This window comes from Oncorhynchus clarkii, chromosome 21 (assembly GCF_045791955.1).
Source record: "Oncorhynchus clarkii lewisi isolate Uvic-CL-2024 chromosome 21, UVic_Ocla_1.0, whole genome shotgun sequence".
Classification (NCBI taxonomy): Eukaryota; Metazoa; Chordata; class Actinopteri; order Salmoniformes; family Salmonidae; genus Oncorhynchus; species Oncorhynchus clarkii.
The window spans coordinates 39,092,264-39,109,868 of NC_092167.1; the positions used below are offsets into that span (position 1 = coordinate 39,092,264).

Here is a 17,605-nt window from a genome sequence, read left to right on the forward strand (position 1 = left end):
TTTATTTTGAAGGTGAAAAACCGGAAGTTCAATTTGTGTGACGTACACGTACAGCTGTACACACTGTTGTTGACATATACGATTATATCTCCGTTAGCTCTAATAGTCCAAATAGTGTACTTTCAAAACATTACAGGTAGTTAGTTTAACTACTTTAAAATAGTTATTTGTAAGTCAACCTCGTGCATTATCAGGTACGAACATGGCAATTCGGTAAAAGTAATTCTTTTTTTATCAGCTACAAATTTGTATCCAACTTATTATCCTACTCAAATGACATAGCTGGCTAGTTAGCGAGGTCATTTTGCAGTTTTGGCTAACGCTATCTATAAACATGAGCAATCTTGTATTCTGGAGTCAAGGTAGCTCCGAAGTGGATTGGTGTGAAGGAAATTATCTTATTTACCCTGGAATTGCAGAGTTCTACAATACGGTAAAGATGTTCCTGGTTGAAAACATTGTAACTTTTTGGGGGGCTTCAGGCCTAATGTGACATTAGATCTGTTCAATCTGCTCATAATCAATTTCCTCCCCTATATTTTGTTCTTCATTGCAGATAAGCAACATACTGTTTTTTATTTTGCCACCTATTTTGATGTGTCTGTTTCGACAATATGCTACACATTTCAACAGTGGGATATATCTGATCTGGGCTTTGCTGGTTGTGGTTGGTAAGTCTACTGCTCTAACTTTTAAATGACACTGCCAGAACTTAGCAGGGATGTGAAACAGAATTTGGCTTTACAGGAGACTTTGAATCTCCTTTTAAGCACAGGAAGCAGCCATTCAACATGCCATTCACTAGCTGACTCAACTCCACGATTTATGATGGAGTTGAGTGGCAACTAGTGTGGGTGGACTGGAGGCCCGATGTCACATAAAATTATGCTTTTCTTTAAAAACCTACTGATTTCAGAGCCTGAAGAATAGCCCGCAATTACACATAACAATGTAATGTGTGTAATTGCTGGCTATTCCTTGGGTGCTGAAATCAGTAGTGTTTATAAAAACCAAATGCTATTTGATGTCGGATCTCCAGTCTGGCCACACTAGTCGCCGCTCAACTCCATTGTAAATTGTGGAGTTGTTTAATCGTCAAGCTATTCACCAACTTTTTAATCGTTATATTGTTAAAATACCTGCGTAACTCACCAAAGTTTCAATGAGCAACTATCGTCATTTATTGCCTTCACGGCCTGTATGTACTTCCAAAAAAAGTCTAAATAAATAATTTACAAGCAACAGAAACATTGACTCCAGGCACCTCCATATTTGGTGAGTAACAAACTTATTTAGGCATTTTAATGCTTGAAAAGCTGGTGAATGGCAAGTTGAATGGCTGCTTCCTGGGCTTCCTGTAAAGCCAGATTCTGGTTCAGCAGATATGCATATTTTGGTGTCACTCCCAAATTCTACACATGAGTTGCCTTTCCTCAGTAGTCTCGAAAAACACAAACCTAAGCCGGAACATTGTGGGAGGCAACTAGGATGTCTAGATAGACGATCTCCTCAGCATCTAGCCTAAGCCTATAGATGGCAGATTGTGTATTCTACTCACATCGTACTCTCTGTAAACATTGTCTCTTCTCCCAGGCATTGGATCCACTTACTTCCATGCCACCCTTAGCTTCCTGGGCCAGATGCTGGACGAGCTAGCCATCCTGTGGGTGCTCATGTGTGCCATCGGCATGTGGTTCCCAAAAAGATACCTGCCCAAGAGCTTCCGCAGAAACAGGCAAGTGACATACACACCGGTGGAGGCTCCTCAGAGGAGGAAGGGGAGGACCATCTTACTCAGTGAATTTAATAAAAATATAAACAGTGAAACATTAAAAAAGTGATCCTTTTTAGATAAAACTATAGTAAATAGTTGCTAATTGTAAATGTCACTAAACAACTGGGGGTTAGCGATGAAGGTAGTAGCCTTCTAGGGTAGCACAGGACAGCTATTTTCTGTCCTGCTCTGGGTGCATTGACTTCAATACAAAACCTAGAAGGTCCCCTTCCATAGACTACCACAGTAATTATGATAACTTCCGGAGGATGTCCTCCAACATTATTTAATTTTTTTAATTTTACCTTTATTTAACTAGGCAAGTCAGTTAAGAACAAATTCTTATTTTCAATGACGGCCTAGGAACAGTGGGTTAACTGCCTGTTCAGGGGCAGATTTGTACCTTGTCAGCTCGGGGGTTTGAACTTGCTACCGGCCCATTAACTGACATGTTAACCATCCAATCAAGGTATCAGAGAAGGAATCTAGTACTGAAAGCATAAGCTACAGCTAGCACTGCATTGCATAACGTGTGGTGAGTAATGGACTTAAAGCGAAACACAGTAGTGGAACAGTTTTGAACATTTAATTTCTGCAAAAAAATAAGGAGAAGCAGGAGAGAGAAAGAGAGCTATCTATATTTTGATGAATTTTTTAAATTCTTTTTAGTTTACCTTTCACTTATTAAGCTAGCTAATGCAGCTAATTTCGCATACTCAAAAAGAGAGGAATGCTATTTATGTTAGCTAGCTGGCTAAGGCTATCCAACACTGCAACTCTTCCAAGTCAAGGTAAGCTTTAGGTTTTATTCATTTATTGCCAATGGGGCCTGCCGGTGTAACTGCTAAAATGCTTGCTGTACACTGTACTATGTGTTTTTACACATATTGGATTGTGGGTTTACTAACGTGTTAGTTCTAGTAGCTATGTTGACTATGACGTTAGCTAATATTGTGACAACGATGTAGGCTGTTTAGCGGTCATGGTAGGAAGGTTTGGCTTGGAGAGTTGTTTTTTGTTCTTCACAACAGACAGCTATTGTGTTGTGCACTAAAGTTCACAAATGAAGGAAAAAGGTGAGAGGAGGAAGTACCTTATTTACATAAGTATTCAGACCCTTCGCTATGAGACTCGAAATTGAGCTCAGGTGCATCCTGTTTCCATTGATCATCCTTGAGATATTTCTACAAATTGTTTTGAGTCCACCTCTGGTACATTTTATTGATTGATCAATTGAATTTATTTATAAAGCCTGTTTTGCATCAGCCAATGTAACAAAGTGCTGTACAGAAACCCAGCCTAAAACCCCAAACAGCAAGCAATGCAGATTTAGAAGCACGGTGGCTAGGAAAAACTCCCTAGAAAGGGCAGAACCTAGGAAGAAACCTAGAGAGGAACCAGGCTATGAGGGGTGGCCAGTCCTCTTCTGGCTGTGTCGGATGGAGATTATAACAGAACATGGCCAAGATGTTCAAACGTTCATAGATGACCAGCAGGGTCAGATAATAATAATCACAGTAGTTGTAGAGGGTGCAACAGGACAGCACGTCCAGTGAACCAGTCAGGCAGGGTTCCATAGCTACAGGCAGAACAGTTGAAACTGGAGCAGCAGCATGACCAGGTGGACTGGGGACAGCAAGGAGTCATCAGGCCAGGTAGTCCTGAGGCATGGTCCTAGGGCTCAGGTCCTCCGAGAGGAAGAGAGAATTAGAGGGAGCATACTTAAATTCACACAGGATACCAGATTAGACAGGAGAAATACTCCAGATATAACAGACTGACCCTAGCCCCCGACACAAACTATTGCAGCATAAATACTGGTGGCTGAGACGAGCGGTCGGGAGACACTGTGGCCCTGTTCGACGATACCCCCGGACAGGGCCAAACAGGCAGGATATAACCCCACCCACTTTGCCAAAGCACAGCCCCCACACCACTAGAGGGATATCTTCAACCACCAACCTACTACCCTGAGACAAGGCCGAGTATAGCCCGTGAAGATCTCCCCCACTGCACAAACCCGAGGGGGGCGCCAATCCCAACTACTGAAGAGATGAGCCTTCAGTAAAGACTTAAAGGTCGAGACCGAGTCTGTGTCTCTCACATGGATAGGCAGACCATTCCATAAAAATTGAGCTCTATAGGAGAAAGCCCTGCCTCCATCTGTTTGCTTAGAAATTCTAGTGACAGTAAGGAGGCCTGCGTCTTGTGACCGTAGCGTATGTGTAGGTATGTACGGCAGGACCAAATCGGAACGATAGGTATGAACAAGCCCATGCAATGCTTTGTCGGTTAGCAGTAAAACCTTGAAATCAGCCCTAGCCTTAGCCTTAACAGGAAGCCAGTGTAAAGAGGCTAGCACTGGAGTAATATGATCAAATCTTTTGGTTCTAGTCAAGATTCTAGCAGCCGTAAATAAACTGAAGTTTATTTAGTGCTTTTTTCCGGGTAGCCGAAAACTGGAGTATTACAGTAGTCTAATCTAGAAGTGACAAAAGCATGGATGAATTTTTCTGCATAATTTTTGGACAGAAAGTTTCTGATTTTTGCAATGTTACAAAGATGGAAAAAAGCTGTCCTTTAAAGATCAGGGTCCAGAGTAACGCCGAGGTCCTTCAGTTTTATTTGAGATGCCTGTACAACCATCAAGATGAATTGTCAGATCCAACAGAATATCTCTTTGTTTCTTGGGACCTAGAACTAGCATCTCTGTTTTGTCCGAGGTTAAAAGTAAAACATTTGCCGCCATCCACTTCCTTATGTCTGAAACACAGGCTTCCAGGGAGGGCAATTTTGTGGCTTCGCCATGTTTCATCGAAATGTACAGCTGTGTATCGTCCGCATAGCAGTGAAAGTTAACATTATGTTTCCGAGTGACATCACCAGGAGGTAAAATATATAGTGAAAAGAGTAGAGGAACTAAAATGGAACCTTGAGGAACACCGACATTTACAGTTGATTTGTCAGAAGACAAACCATCCACAGAGACAAACTGATATCTTTCTGACAGATAAGATCTAAACCAGGCCATAACTTGTCCATATAGACCAATTTGGGTTTCCAATCTCCAAAAGAATGTGGTGATCGATGGTATCAAAAGCAGCACTAAGGTCTAGGAGCCCAAGGACAGATGCAGAGCCTTGGTCTGACACCATTAAAAGGTAATTTACCGCGCAGTGGTTAAGGGCGCTGTACTGCAGCGCCAGCTGTGCCATCAGAGTCCTGGGTTCGCGCCCAGGCTCTGTCGTAACCGGCCGCGACCGGGAGGTCCGTGGGGCGACGCACAATTGGCCTAGCGTCGCCCGGGTTAGGGAGGGCTTGGTCGGTAGGGGTGTCCTTGTCTCATCGCGCACCAGCGACTCCTGTGGCGGGCTGGGCGCAGTGTACGCTAGCCAAGGTGGCCAGGTGCACGGTGTTTCCTCCGGCGCATTGGTGCGGCTGGCTTCCGGGTTGGATGTGCGCTGTGTTAAAGAAGCAGCGGCTTGGTTGGTTGTGTATCGGAGGACGCATGACTTTCAACCTTCGTCTCTCCCGAGCCCGTACGGGAGTTGTAGCGATGAGACAAGATAGTAGCTACTACAACAATTGGATACTACGAAATTGGGGAGAAAAAGGGGTACAATTCAAAAAACAAAACAAAAAAAAAAATAGGTCATTTACCACCTTCACGAGTGCAGTCTCAGTGGAGTCTAAAACCAGACTGATGCATTTTGTATACATTGTTTGTCTTCAGTAAGGCAGTGAGTTACTGCGCAACAGCTTTTTCAATTTTTTGAGAGGAATGGGAGATTCGATATAGGCCGATAGTTTTTTATATTTTCTGGGTCAAGGTTTGGCTTTATTACTGCCCCTTTCAGTGAGTTTGGTACACATCCGGTGGATAGGGAGCCGTTTATTATATTCAACATAGGAGGGCCAAGCACAAGAAGCAGCTCTTTAGTTGGAATAGGGTCCAGTATGCAGCTTGAAGGTTTAGAGGCTAAGAGTATTTTCATCAATGTGTCAAGAGATATAGGATTAAGCAACTTTAGTGTTTCCCTTGATCATAGGCTCTGGCAGTGTTGTGCAGACTCAGGACAACTGAGCTTTGGAGAAATACACAGATTTAAAGAGGAGTCCGAAATTTGCTTTCTAATGATCATGATCTTTTCGTCAAAGAAGTTCATGAATTGAGTGCGGGCTCTTCAATACTGCACGGTACTGTCTTTCCAAGCTAGTTGGAAGACTTCCAGTTTGGTGAAGCGCCATTTCCGTTCCAATTTTCTGGAAGCTTGCTTCATGGCTCGGGTATTTTCTGTATACCAGGGAGCTAGTTTCTTATGACAAATTATTTTTGTTTTTAGGGTTGCGACTGCATCTCGGGTATTACGCAAGGTTAAATTTAGTTCCTCAGTTAGGTGGTTAACCGATTTTTGTACTCCGACGTCCTTGGGTAGGTGGAGGGAGTCTGGAAGGCCATCTAGGAATCTTTGGGTTGTTCGAGAATTTATAGCGCGGTTTTTGATGATCCTAGGTTGGGGTCTGAGCAGATTATTTGTTGCGATTGCAAACGTAATAAAATGGTGGTCCGATAGTTCAGGATTATGAGGAAAAACATTAAGATCCACAATATTTATTCCACGGGACAAAACTAGGTCCAGAGTATGACTGTGGCAGTGAGTAGGTCCGGAGACATGTTGGACAAAAGTCGATAATGGCTCTAAAAGCCTTTTGGAGTGGGTCTGTGGACTTTTCCATGTGAATATTAAAGTCACTGAAAACTTGAATATTATCTGCCATGACTACAAGGTCCGATAGGAATTCAGGGAACTCCATGAGGAACGTTGTATACGGCCCAGGAGACCTATAAACAGTAGCTATAAAAAGTGAGTAGGCTGCATAGATTTCATGACTAGAAGCTCAAAAGACGAAGACACAGTAAAAAAAAAAAGTGTAAATAGAAATTTGTTACCGTAAATGTTAGCAATACTTCCGCCTTTGCGGGATGCGTGGGGAATATGGACCCAGATTCACAAAACACTTCTTACCCAAAAACTTAAGAGTCTTAGAAAAAAGAAAAGAAGTTGATAAGATAGTTGGTAAGTGCAATTCCTCCACAGTATCTCAAGATTTCATGATTTTCCTACAAACTTGTCAAATATCTAGTTAGAATCTTCTTAAAATGTTTGTTGCTAGGCAACCGACAATCATGTTAGCTATTTCCTACTGAGATTACTGTTCTAAAACATGTTCTTAGGTTTAAAATAATCAATACTGAAACTTTCAGATTAACTTTGATTGAATTAAACATGTTCAATTGCATTAATGCGTTTATTCTCTCACTGCCTGAGTTTAAGATGAGGATTTAGCTATCTTGGAATTAAGAACAAATCTAAAAATGTTTTTTTTCAAGAATCTAATTTCTTCTTAACTTTTGCTAAAGGAGAAACAAACTAAATAGCTTTCTTCATAAATCTATAGTTAAGGAAAAAATTGCAGTTAAGAAGAAATGTATTTTGAAGAAGGTTTTGTGAATCTGGGCCATGGTCACTAGTGTAACCAGGAGGAGAGGCCTCATTTAACACATTAAACTCATCAGGCTTAAGCCATGTTTCAGTCAGGCCAATCACATCAAGATTATGATCAGTGATTAGTTCATTGACTATAACTGCCTTGGAAGTGAGGGATCTAACATTAAGTAGCCCTATTTTGAGATGTGAGAGATCACAATCTCTTTCAATAATGACAGGAATGGAGGAGGTCTTTATTCCAGTGAGATTGCTAAGGCGAACACCGCCATGTTTAGTTTTGCCCAACCTAGATCAAAGCACAGACACGGTCTCAATGGGGATAGCTGAGCTGACTACACTGACTATGCTAGTGGCAGACTCCACTAAGCTGGCAGGCTGGCTAACAGCCTGCTGCCTGGCCTGCACCCTTCTCATTTTGGAGATAGACAGGGCTCTAACTCCTCTATGTTCATAGATAAGATGAGAGCACCCCTCCAGCTAGGATGGAGTCCGTCACTCCTCAGCAGGCCAGGCTTGGTCCTGTTTGTGGGTGATTCCCAGAAAAAGGGCCAATTATCTACATATTCTATCTTTTGGGAGGGGCCCGGAAACAGTTTTCAACCAGCGATTGAGTTGTGAGACTCTGCCGTAGAGCTCATCACTCCCCCTAACTGGGAGGGGGCCAGAGACAATTACTCGATGCGACACATCTTTCTAGCTGATTTACACGCTGAAGCTATGCTACGAGGGAATTTTTACTACTATCTGTACTTATTGGTGGTGTCGTGTCTTTGCTATGCCAGATTAAGTGATATGCTATTCTATAAAATAATTTCTACTGTAATTAATATTACCTGATTAAACTAATCATGTAAATGTAATTAACTAGAAAGTCAGGGCACCACAAAATAATGTTTATAGGGCTGTTATCTTCTGAATAAACTCTTAAAGACCTGGTAGTCTTTTATATCAATAGCAGTCAATATTTAATCCTCACCTTATTCAGTCTCATCTGAAAGTTGTCAATTCTTGGTTATCTTCACGAACCCTGGCTAAGAAGTTGAATCAGCAATATAACATTTGGTTGAATTATTTATTTATTAAATACCTAAATTATCACACAGAATGTATCATACATTGAATACTAATTGTCACACAAGAAAAAGTCCCTGGTGGACAGAACCGTTATGGCGGCTGGTTACACAAAGAGAGAGGGTTGCGCTTGAATGAAAGCGCGGGAAGACTGAGTAACAAAGGGAGAAGCTATGCTATCGTAAATACAGAATCTTATGCATTCTAAATAACCGCCCATTTGGAAAAGGAAAATGCAAGGAATATTTACTCTGAGTTGCGCTTCAATTGGTTGGTTGTAGATGGAAGGCCGGGTTGCCCAGCAGGGATCTCTTGTCCTCTGAAGAATGTCTCTGGTGGTAAACTGGAAACGTTGTAGTATCGTCGTTGTGTGTTAGACTGGATACGCCGTCCGTCCTTTCCTAGCCCACGTTTACAGCGGCTGCTGCTAACTCAGAGGTATCACTTCTGGAGTGAATAAGAGTTCAAAGTTCATACCAAGTTGCCATACTTAAGCTCATGCTATATTCTGGCTGGTATAGTCGAAATTCATCTTTTTGGCATGTCGATCGTCACCTTCATGTTGAACACGATGCTAATTTTGTTAGGTTATTATCTTAGCCCATTTAACGTAAGGACCGTCGTCCTCCTGTCCTCGGAACACAAAGTTACATTTTTGTACAGGGGCTTATATAGTGGTAGGAGAGAGGGGCATGTTTCATAGTTTACAATCAATGTCTGATCACATGGGTGGGCCACTGAGTTGAGCCTAGTTCACTAATTCTCTCATTTAGAAGCTAAAATTAAATGTAATCTTTTCACAAATAGTTTCATATTTAAACATTTAAATTGCACAACAATTCCATGTGCATCTGATAACTAGAATGTGTAGACTTTCCAAGATACAGTTTATGTCATCCTATCATCAGTAATAATGTCTCAGACGCCAACTGATCTGACATCATATTCATTAAGTACCAGTTCATAAACCATGTGCCATGGAATTGGTACATCGAAATTCTCCCAACTATTTTGAAACCTGTATGGTGCAGCTGTCATTTTTTTTAAATCCTTTTTTGGTCAGATCTACTGTTACCGCAACATTAGCAAGCTAGCTAAATGCATGATGTCCTCAATAACAAAGCAGGTAGCTAGCTTCGAATAAGCCCGTATAGTCCAGTCAACAACCCACTTGCCCACTTGATCAAGGTCTAACTTAGCTGTGTTAAACATTACAGTAGTATTGACATGGGCATCGTATCGTACTGTGTTGGCCAAAGTTAGCCAGCTAGCTGACAGCAAACAAGGTTAATAAGCTAACTGCATGGTAATGCCCACAATAATAAAGTCACTATGGCAGGCAGATTGTGTGCACTATGCATTAAACGGTCTTCAATATGGTTTGCAGTGAGGGGCTTCAGATGTGCCAAACCTAGGAGACGCTGGGTTATAAAAACGAGTATTCAGTCAATGCAAGCTAGCTAGGTGTCTGTTCTGAAAGCATTAGCTACAGACATCTAGGCTTGTTAAGTGTCCACTCCTATTAAATAAATTGCAGCTAGTTGTGAGACTTGCCATGATGCTGCCAATGCCCATAGTAAAATCATGCTCTGTAGCAAGCTGTTCAGCTAGCTAGCAAAATATTAATCAATGATAGTCCAAAACCACAGCAAGCTCAACTATCTGGATAGCTAGCTCACCTTGCACAGTACGTATTTTTTGTACATTTATTGGTCATGCCATGTTACCTGGCTAGTCTCGAACAGGATAGCCTTCTAAAAAGGCACATCTTTTCATATATTTTTTATAATTGTTCAAATGAAAACAATCTCAATGAGGCTATTAACATGCATTGTATTCTGGGCTGCCTGTCAGACGAACCATTCAAGTGATGCCATTGATGGCACGTTATCAAGATGGCGGCACACAGTAGTCAGATGAGGCAATTTTCTTTTTTTTTACATAAATATGACTTTTCAGCAGTTTTAAGGGTAGGAACATGCTTCTTTATCACATTTGGTTATCAAAATCACCTTAACTTCAGTTAAGGTAATCTTTAAACGGTACAGACCGCCACTGATACACACAGTTATGCTTGCAAAACGGCATACATTCAAGTGAAGTGAGTTAACAAATAAAGGGTGTTTGATTATTCCCATTCTGATCTATTTATGTATGTTGAGTGACAGCTCAACTTCTTCTCTCCCCCAGGATAAGGTTCAAAGTGGTCATTGGGATCCTGTCAGGAATAACCACAGGACTGGCGTTCGTCAAACCTGCCATCAACGCCATCTCTCTAATGAGCCTGGGCATCCCCTGCACCGCCTTGCTCATAACCGAGATCAAGAGGTCAGGGCAAATTCAGCATTGTCACTTCATTCAATTTTATGTCATAAATTGTGCAGTGGGTCAGTTAAAAAAACAAATATCTGGCCATAGTTTGGACAAGCCTGCAATCAACATTTCAATTCTGAAACGCTCTGTAAATGTGCGTCTGTTGTCTGTAGGTGTGAGAACCTGCGTGTGTTTAAGCTGGGTCTGCTCACTGGGATGTGGTGGACACTGGCATTGCTCTGCTGGATCAGTGACAGGATCTTCTGTGATATGTGGTCCTCTGTCAACTTCCCCTATTTGCACTGTGCATGGTATGTCCAATTTTAGTACTATTACATGGAAGTGTCATGCCAGGGGTCTTAAACATTTTCTGCCTGCCACTTGATTTAATCTGCCCCCACTTGTGTGATTGACCCCTGATGAACCCCTCTCTGTTTCTGTAGGCACATACTCATCTGTCTGGCTTCCTACCTTGGGTGCGTGTGCTTTGCCTACTTCGACGCAGCCTCTGAGGCCCCAGAGCAGGGCCCCGTGGTCAAGTTCTGGCCCAGTGAAAAGTGGGCCTTCATTGGGGTGCCCTACGTCACTCTTCTATGTGTCCAGAAGAAGCACTCTGTCAAAGTGACATAACCAGTGTACTGTAAGTCTTACCAATGAACTAGCATACTTAGAATCATTTATTTTTTTAAACAAGATCTGCAAAACTCACAGGCTTGTGGAAATCTTTCACTGCCACATTTCTTTAAATTAAGCTTTCTGATAATGGATCTTTAGAGAGATCGCTATTTTTTCATTTTTTAACAGTGTTCAACAATAGGAATATCTTGGGATCAAGTGTCCTGATCATTTCCTAGCTATTTAAAACTCAATGATAATCTTAGCGGGAAGAACTACATAGATAACGGTAACCTTACCCTAATAGTTGCAGTCTCTCTCTCCCTCCGTATCCAGTTTTGTCACATAAGTCAGCTAGCATCAGTATCAGTGCTGCTAGCTCCAGATAATCCATTTTCATGCATACCACAGTTTGTCAAAAAATGAAGACAGGATTGTATTGATCCCTATTGACTGAATTGCTCAATGTCTCTGGAATCAGTGATTTTATAGTTGTATCCATGGCATTGTTATACTTACTCATTTGACTTAAGAACACCTGCCCTTTCCATGACAGACTGACCAGATGAAAGCTATGATCCCTTATTGATGTCACTTGTTAAATCCACTTCAATCAGTGTAGATGAAGGGGTGGAGAGAGGTTAAAGAAGGATTTTTAAGCCTTGAGACAATTGAGGCATGGTTTGTATATGTGTGCAATTCAGAGGGTGAATTGGCAAGTCAAAAGATTTAAGTGCCTTTGAACAGGGTATGGTAGTAGGTGCCAGGTGCACTTGTTTGTTTCAAGAACTGCAACGATGCTGTGTTTTTCACCCTCAACAGTTTTCCATGTGTATCAACAATGGTCCACCGCCCAAAGGACATCCAGTCAACTTGACACAACTGTGGGAATCATTGGAGTCAACATGGACCAGCATCCCTGTGGAACGCTTTCAACACCATGTAGAGTCCATGTCCCGGCGAATTGAGGCTGTTCTCAGGGCGAAAGGGAGGGTGCAACTCAATATTAGAAAGGTGTTCCTAATGTTTGTATAGTCAGTGTATAGTAAACGTATTGCCTATATCAGGGTTTCCCAAACTCAGTCCTGCCCCCCCCGCCCCCCCACCCTTGTTGCATGTTTAGTTTTTTTGCCCTCTGATTCAAATAACCAACTCATCATCAAGTATTTGAATCAGCTGTGTAGAACTAAAGCAAAAAAACAAAACATGCACCCAGTGTGGGCCCCAGCACCAAGTTTGGGAGACCCTGGCCTATCTTATTAACGTGTGTGTGTGCGCGTGCATATATAGGTAACATAACCATTACATTTTCAGTGTTATTTTAGCCATAATTATTACTGTTAAATGTTACATTTCTTATTTCAAGGGAAGTGTGCAGTATCTATAGTGTTCTAAAGTATTTCATCTCAGTGTTGTCTGGTTATTGTGATAAATTGCAGAAGAGTTTATGCAAGAATTTGTGCTGCAAAAGTATTTTGCAAGGTAGGCCATTCTGAAAAGAGACTAAAAGCAGTATTATCATGTTTAGTATGGGATATGAAGTACTCTCCCTGACAACAGCCATCATAGGCGTTATGGCAGTGGCCAAACGCATGCCAGTGCCAATGTGGTGAAAATATGTTACTTTTCAGAAAGTGCCTTTTATTTTCCTATTATAACAGATAGGTTAATATAATGTGTGTTTGGAAACAAAGATGGAAGAATTTCTCATGACTTTTTACATTTTATTTTGTGTAATAAAACTGTTCAACATTTACTAAACCCTTTGTCAATGGAGTGCTTTGTCCCTTGAGGAATAGCTAGCTATATGAAGGATTTTTACTTTGTTTGGGAATAACTGTACATTGTGGAAATATCAGAAATAAATTATGTAGATGAAAATGCCTCTCTGACAGGTGGAACAAGGAATCATGTCAGCTCTATTCATTACTATTTCTATCAGCAATGTGGCCTGGGTCTTAGCCTTTGGGAGAACCTGTGGAGAGGAGGGGGTTAATGGCCAATGTGATTATCTCGATCTTGTGATCCAGAGCTGTCCCATGAATGAGTGCCTTTTATGTGCAGTGAGCAGACTGCATCTCAGCTGGTAGACCTGCCTGAAAACCACCTCACTACACATATTGGTGAGTTAAGTCAAAAAAATGATTATTTGTATATAGATATGTTTATAATGTGCTGTATGTTTTGTTTTTAAATGCTGTTTAAGTTGTTTGTCTGTTTAAGTTGACCTGTTTAATATTAATGGTCCTAGGTATCTGACAAGTTTAAGAGACGGCTCTGCGGTCTTCGTATTATCCTTGAGCGATGTAGATTGTTTTTTTTAAGAGTTGTTGACCATACAAGCATAGTTTTTTTATATGATGTTTTCGATGGCAAGATTTATAGATGTTTGTAGAACCAGGCGGATCTGCCTTGATTACCTTCAGTTGACATTAAATGCACAATAAATTACCAGACACTCTTATCCAGAGCGATTTACAGGAGAAATTAGGGTTACGTGCCTTGCTCAAGGGCACATTGACAGATTTTTTTTCACCTAGTTGGCTTGGGTATTCAAACCAGCAACTTGTTGTTTACTGGCACAAGGCTCTTAATTACTAGGCTACCTGCCGCTGAGTAAATTACATGCACAGGCATTTGGTCTGGTTTTCTAACTAACACAGTGGATCATTCATAGTGTTTTTTGACTTCCAATACCTCAGCCTGGATCTAAGGATGAAATGACTATAATAACACATGAGAACAGGCACTGCTGTGGACCTACTGTATGCTACAAATGAAGGTCATTAGGTGAACTGAATGAAAACTGAATCACCTCGGTGATGGTGAAGTACTGTATTGTATTCCTCTAGCCAGAACACGTTTGGATTCTGTTAGTGTAGTTTTTTTGACCGATGCTGTTCTTCACTCATGTCAACATTCCAAAGTTCACGATGTACCAACACGTCTCAAAGGTGACAAATTAGGGGAAATTGTTGAGGTATTCAATGATGGTCCTGAAGGGCTACTGCAGCTGCTGCTTTACATTCAATCCCGCTGATCAGGGACTAAATACTAATTGAAATCATTTCAAATACTTTAGCTGTACTTGATTGAGCTTGCCTGTTGCAATGGAACCAATAGAAATCTCCCAAAAGTGCAAACCCCAACCAGATGGCACTCCTGGCAGGCTGAAGCAAAGCTGAAAGTATTTGAAAGATTTCAAATAGTATATTAACCCAGGTTTGCCTGAGTAATAACTCTTTTGTCAGTCAGTTATATGACCTGTACTATTCAGAAAACATTTGGGTCCGGAATGAGCATTTTGGCTTCTTGCTTATGTTTAACTCCTAGAAAATGTTTTTTGGTAGTAAGTACTCTCAATAACTAAACCATTATGCCCTTGTTTTGATTTGAGGGTGGATTTCAGGGATTACGGCGCCATGTATCTGAATACCCTGGTAATCTGGCTAGTTGGCACCGAGGAGTAAGGTGTTCGGAGGCTGTAGCTCGGCTTCTTAGCCATGGAGACAGAGGGGCTGCCTGCTGCACCAGGCCAGTATAGCCAGCCCGGTCAGCCAGGCCCAGTGCTGGGGCTTCGGAGTCTCTCCTTTGCCTACCAGGGCTTGCTAGAGATCCCCTACGAAGTCATACTAGCCCAGCAACACACCCTGGAAGTGTTGGACCTCAGCTACAACCTGCTGGAGGAGTATCCTTCTGTTATGGGCCCTGTACACAGACAGTATATGCACACATTCACACATATTACACGCAGTCGTCACACACACACACACACACACACACAAACACACTTGTAGTCATGTACATACACTCACCAGAGATGGAAAACCACACTGTTGAAGACACATACATACAAGCAACACAAACACATCTCTCTCTGACACAAAGAAATACGAGACATGCAACAGGGTTGGGGTCAGTTCCATGTAAATTCCAGTCAATTTAGGAAGTATACTGAAATTCCAATTCCAGTTCTCGTCAAATGCTTTTCAATAAGGAGAATTTGAATTTGTTTAATTTTCTGAATTGACTGGAATTTAAATGGAATTGAACCCAATCCTGACATGAAATGTACATGCTGCACATTCACACAAACAATCTCTCCTTCACTCCGCTGCCAACGGAGCCCAGCTCTCCTGGGTGAACTGGAGCAGCTCAGCACTCTGATCCTGGACTGCAACATCTATTCGTCCCACGTCAAGTTCCCCTACATGCCAAGCGTCACCACCGTGTGGATCAACAAGAACAAGATCAGCAACCTGCCCATCTTCGTGGAGGAGATCCGCCGCAAGTTTCCCAACATCAAGTAAGAATGGCTTTTACTGAGGGCTGTGTGCGTGTGTGTGTGTGTGTGTTTTTGCTTGGGTGTCATTTTGTTTCTGTTAAAGCCAACTTCTTTGGGGTTCAGTATGGTGCAACATTGTGGAGCATGGTAATGGTATGGTAATACAATGTACAAAAAACATGACACCATACCACAAAGACCATTTTAAGTGTCGTTGTCTGACCTCTGGATATTTCTACTTCATTTAGGATCCTCAGCATGATGAACAACGAGGCAGCACCCAGCTACTTCAATGGAGGGAGTCTGCCCCAGTACATAGACTACAGGTGAGCTTGAGTGAACACAGCTGATACACTAAAGCTGCACCTGTGTATTTAAAAAAAAAAGAGATGACAATGATGTATTGTGACACGGTAATAGGAGCAGGATTAGATTCCGTAACTCTAAATAAGTTACAGAGTTGGTGCCTGAAGGAATCAGATGTTGTATGATAGACATCTGGCTGTGATATATTTTGTCCCCGATCCATGACAGCTTCATTTAAACATTTGTTAACCTTTATTTAACTAGGCAAGTAAGTTAAGAACAAATTCTTATTTACAATGACGGCCTACCCCAGCCAAACCCTCTCCTAACCCGGACAACACTGGGCCAATTGTGCAGAGCCCGATCACGGCCGGTTGCGATACCGCCCGGGATCAAACCAGGGTCTGTAGTGACGCCTCTAGTACTGAGATGCAGTGCCTTAGACCGCTGCGCCACTCGGGAGGCCCCAAAAAACCTGAATCAGTCGTAAGCTAATGTACAGCGTGACACACTGTCAAATAATTTTCAGTGCTGTCAAATATTAGCCTATATGCCATATTTGTCTTCCCACACAGGCAGTATGTGATCAGTCAGATCCCAAGCCTGACGATCCTGGATGACACTGAGGTTCTGGGGAAAGAGAGAGCGCAGGCTAAGAAGACCTATAGGATGCAGAGGACCAGGGAAGGCAGCAAAAGGAGGAAGGAGCTCCATCGTTGAACCCTCCTTAATACTGCTACCTATATAACTGATCTGAAGACGTATCAAGATGAGCAAATCATTCATTCTCGCGATAAATGATTAGTTCAAGCAAGCTAGCACCAGTTGTAAATATATTGTCAACATGTTATGTGTTCAAATGAAAATGGGATACTTTTTGTTATGATTTTCTATGGACATGGGGAATTTCCCTTATCATGAAAGAAATGAAGGGAAGATATTCCATTTAAATGGTGAATGAAGTAAATAATTCCATGTCACACTCAAACGTCATTTTGTCATTACTTGTCTGTTACATAAGTCCCTTTGGCAAGAAAAGAGATTATTTAGGCCTATGAGATATCAAATTACCAGTGTACTGACTGATCTTTCAAAATGACCATTGAAAAGTCCTAACTCAGAGAGTGAGAGTGACAACATGGAATTAACATGACAAGCATGGTTGAGAAATGGATTGTTTCCTCATACAGTGTCCAATTATCTATTTGAAAAAGTTAGTTTAAATCTTTTTCTTGTGTTATTCAAGATGAAGTGATACACAGCACTGTTCTGTTGTGTTTTTAAATGGTTGTTAGACCTACCATGTGATATGATACAATCTATTGTGTATTGTGTAGGTAACAAATTCTGTCAGACAATAGCTATCAAGCTATAAAGGTGACCTATAATCTTTTAATGCACATTATAAAAATGGTTGTCTGAGTGGTTGGCTGTGAATGCCCTCACCCACTAATACAATTATGCTGACTGTGATTTGGGTTCTGACCCTCCACAGGATGTCTAGTCAGAACCATGCTGATGCTTCTCTTTTTAGGGATTTATTTCCTTTTCCTCTTCATCAACACACACACACACACACACACACACACACTTTTCGTCATATAACATGAATCTTGACTGGGAGTTAACCTTGGTGGAAGAGTACTTGTGTTACTCCAAATGGATTTGATGCACCCACCACTTTCAGGTATTCTTGTTACTGTCCACAATACAAATAGTCCTCAGAAATGT

General features: G+C 41.6%; 2 protein-coding genes across 4 annotated transcripts; both read left to right on the plus strand.

The window, feature by feature from the left end:
* Positions 1 to 35: 35 nt before the first annotated feature.
* On the plus strand, positions 36 to 13,044 carry LOC139378995 (alkaline ceramidase 2-like). Its single transcript, XM_071121680.1, has 7 exons — positions 36 to 433; positions 557 to 671; positions 1,594 to 1,735; positions 10,546 to 10,683; positions 10,842 to 10,979; positions 11,112 to 11,308; positions 12,106 to 13,044. Exons 1-6 carry the CDS (start codon positions 335 to 337, stop codon positions 11,296 to 11,298), a joined length of 819 nt encoding a protein of 272 aa, XP_070977781.1. The 5' UTR covers positions 36 to 334; the 3' UTR covers positions 11,299 to 11,308; positions 12,106 to 13,044.
* A 286-nt stretch (positions 13,045 to 13,330) lies between these two features.
* Positions 13,331 to 16,862, plus strand: LOC139378996 (leucine-rich melanocyte differentiation-associated protein). Of its 3 annotated transcripts, none has more exons than XM_071121682.1 (5): positions 13,331 to 13,406; positions 14,681 to 14,971; positions 15,407 to 15,589; positions 15,817 to 15,894; positions 16,450 to 16,862. In XM_071121682.1, the coding sequence occupies exons 2-5, from the start codon at positions 14,787 to 14,789 to the stop codon at positions 16,592 to 16,594; spliced, it is 591 nt and encodes a 196-aa protein (XP_070977783.1). In that variant the 5' UTR covers positions 13,331 to 13,406; positions 14,681 to 14,786; the 3' UTR covers positions 16,595 to 16,862. The 3 variants fall into 3 exon arrangements, with proteins under 3 accessions (XP_070977783.1, XP_070977785.1, XP_070977784.1); XM_071121684.1 differs by having other exon boundaries at positions 15,410 to 15,589; XM_071121683.1 differs by having other exon boundaries at positions 13,346 to 13,406; positions 14,693 to 14,971.
* Positions 16,863 to 17,605: the final 743 nt, after the last annotated feature.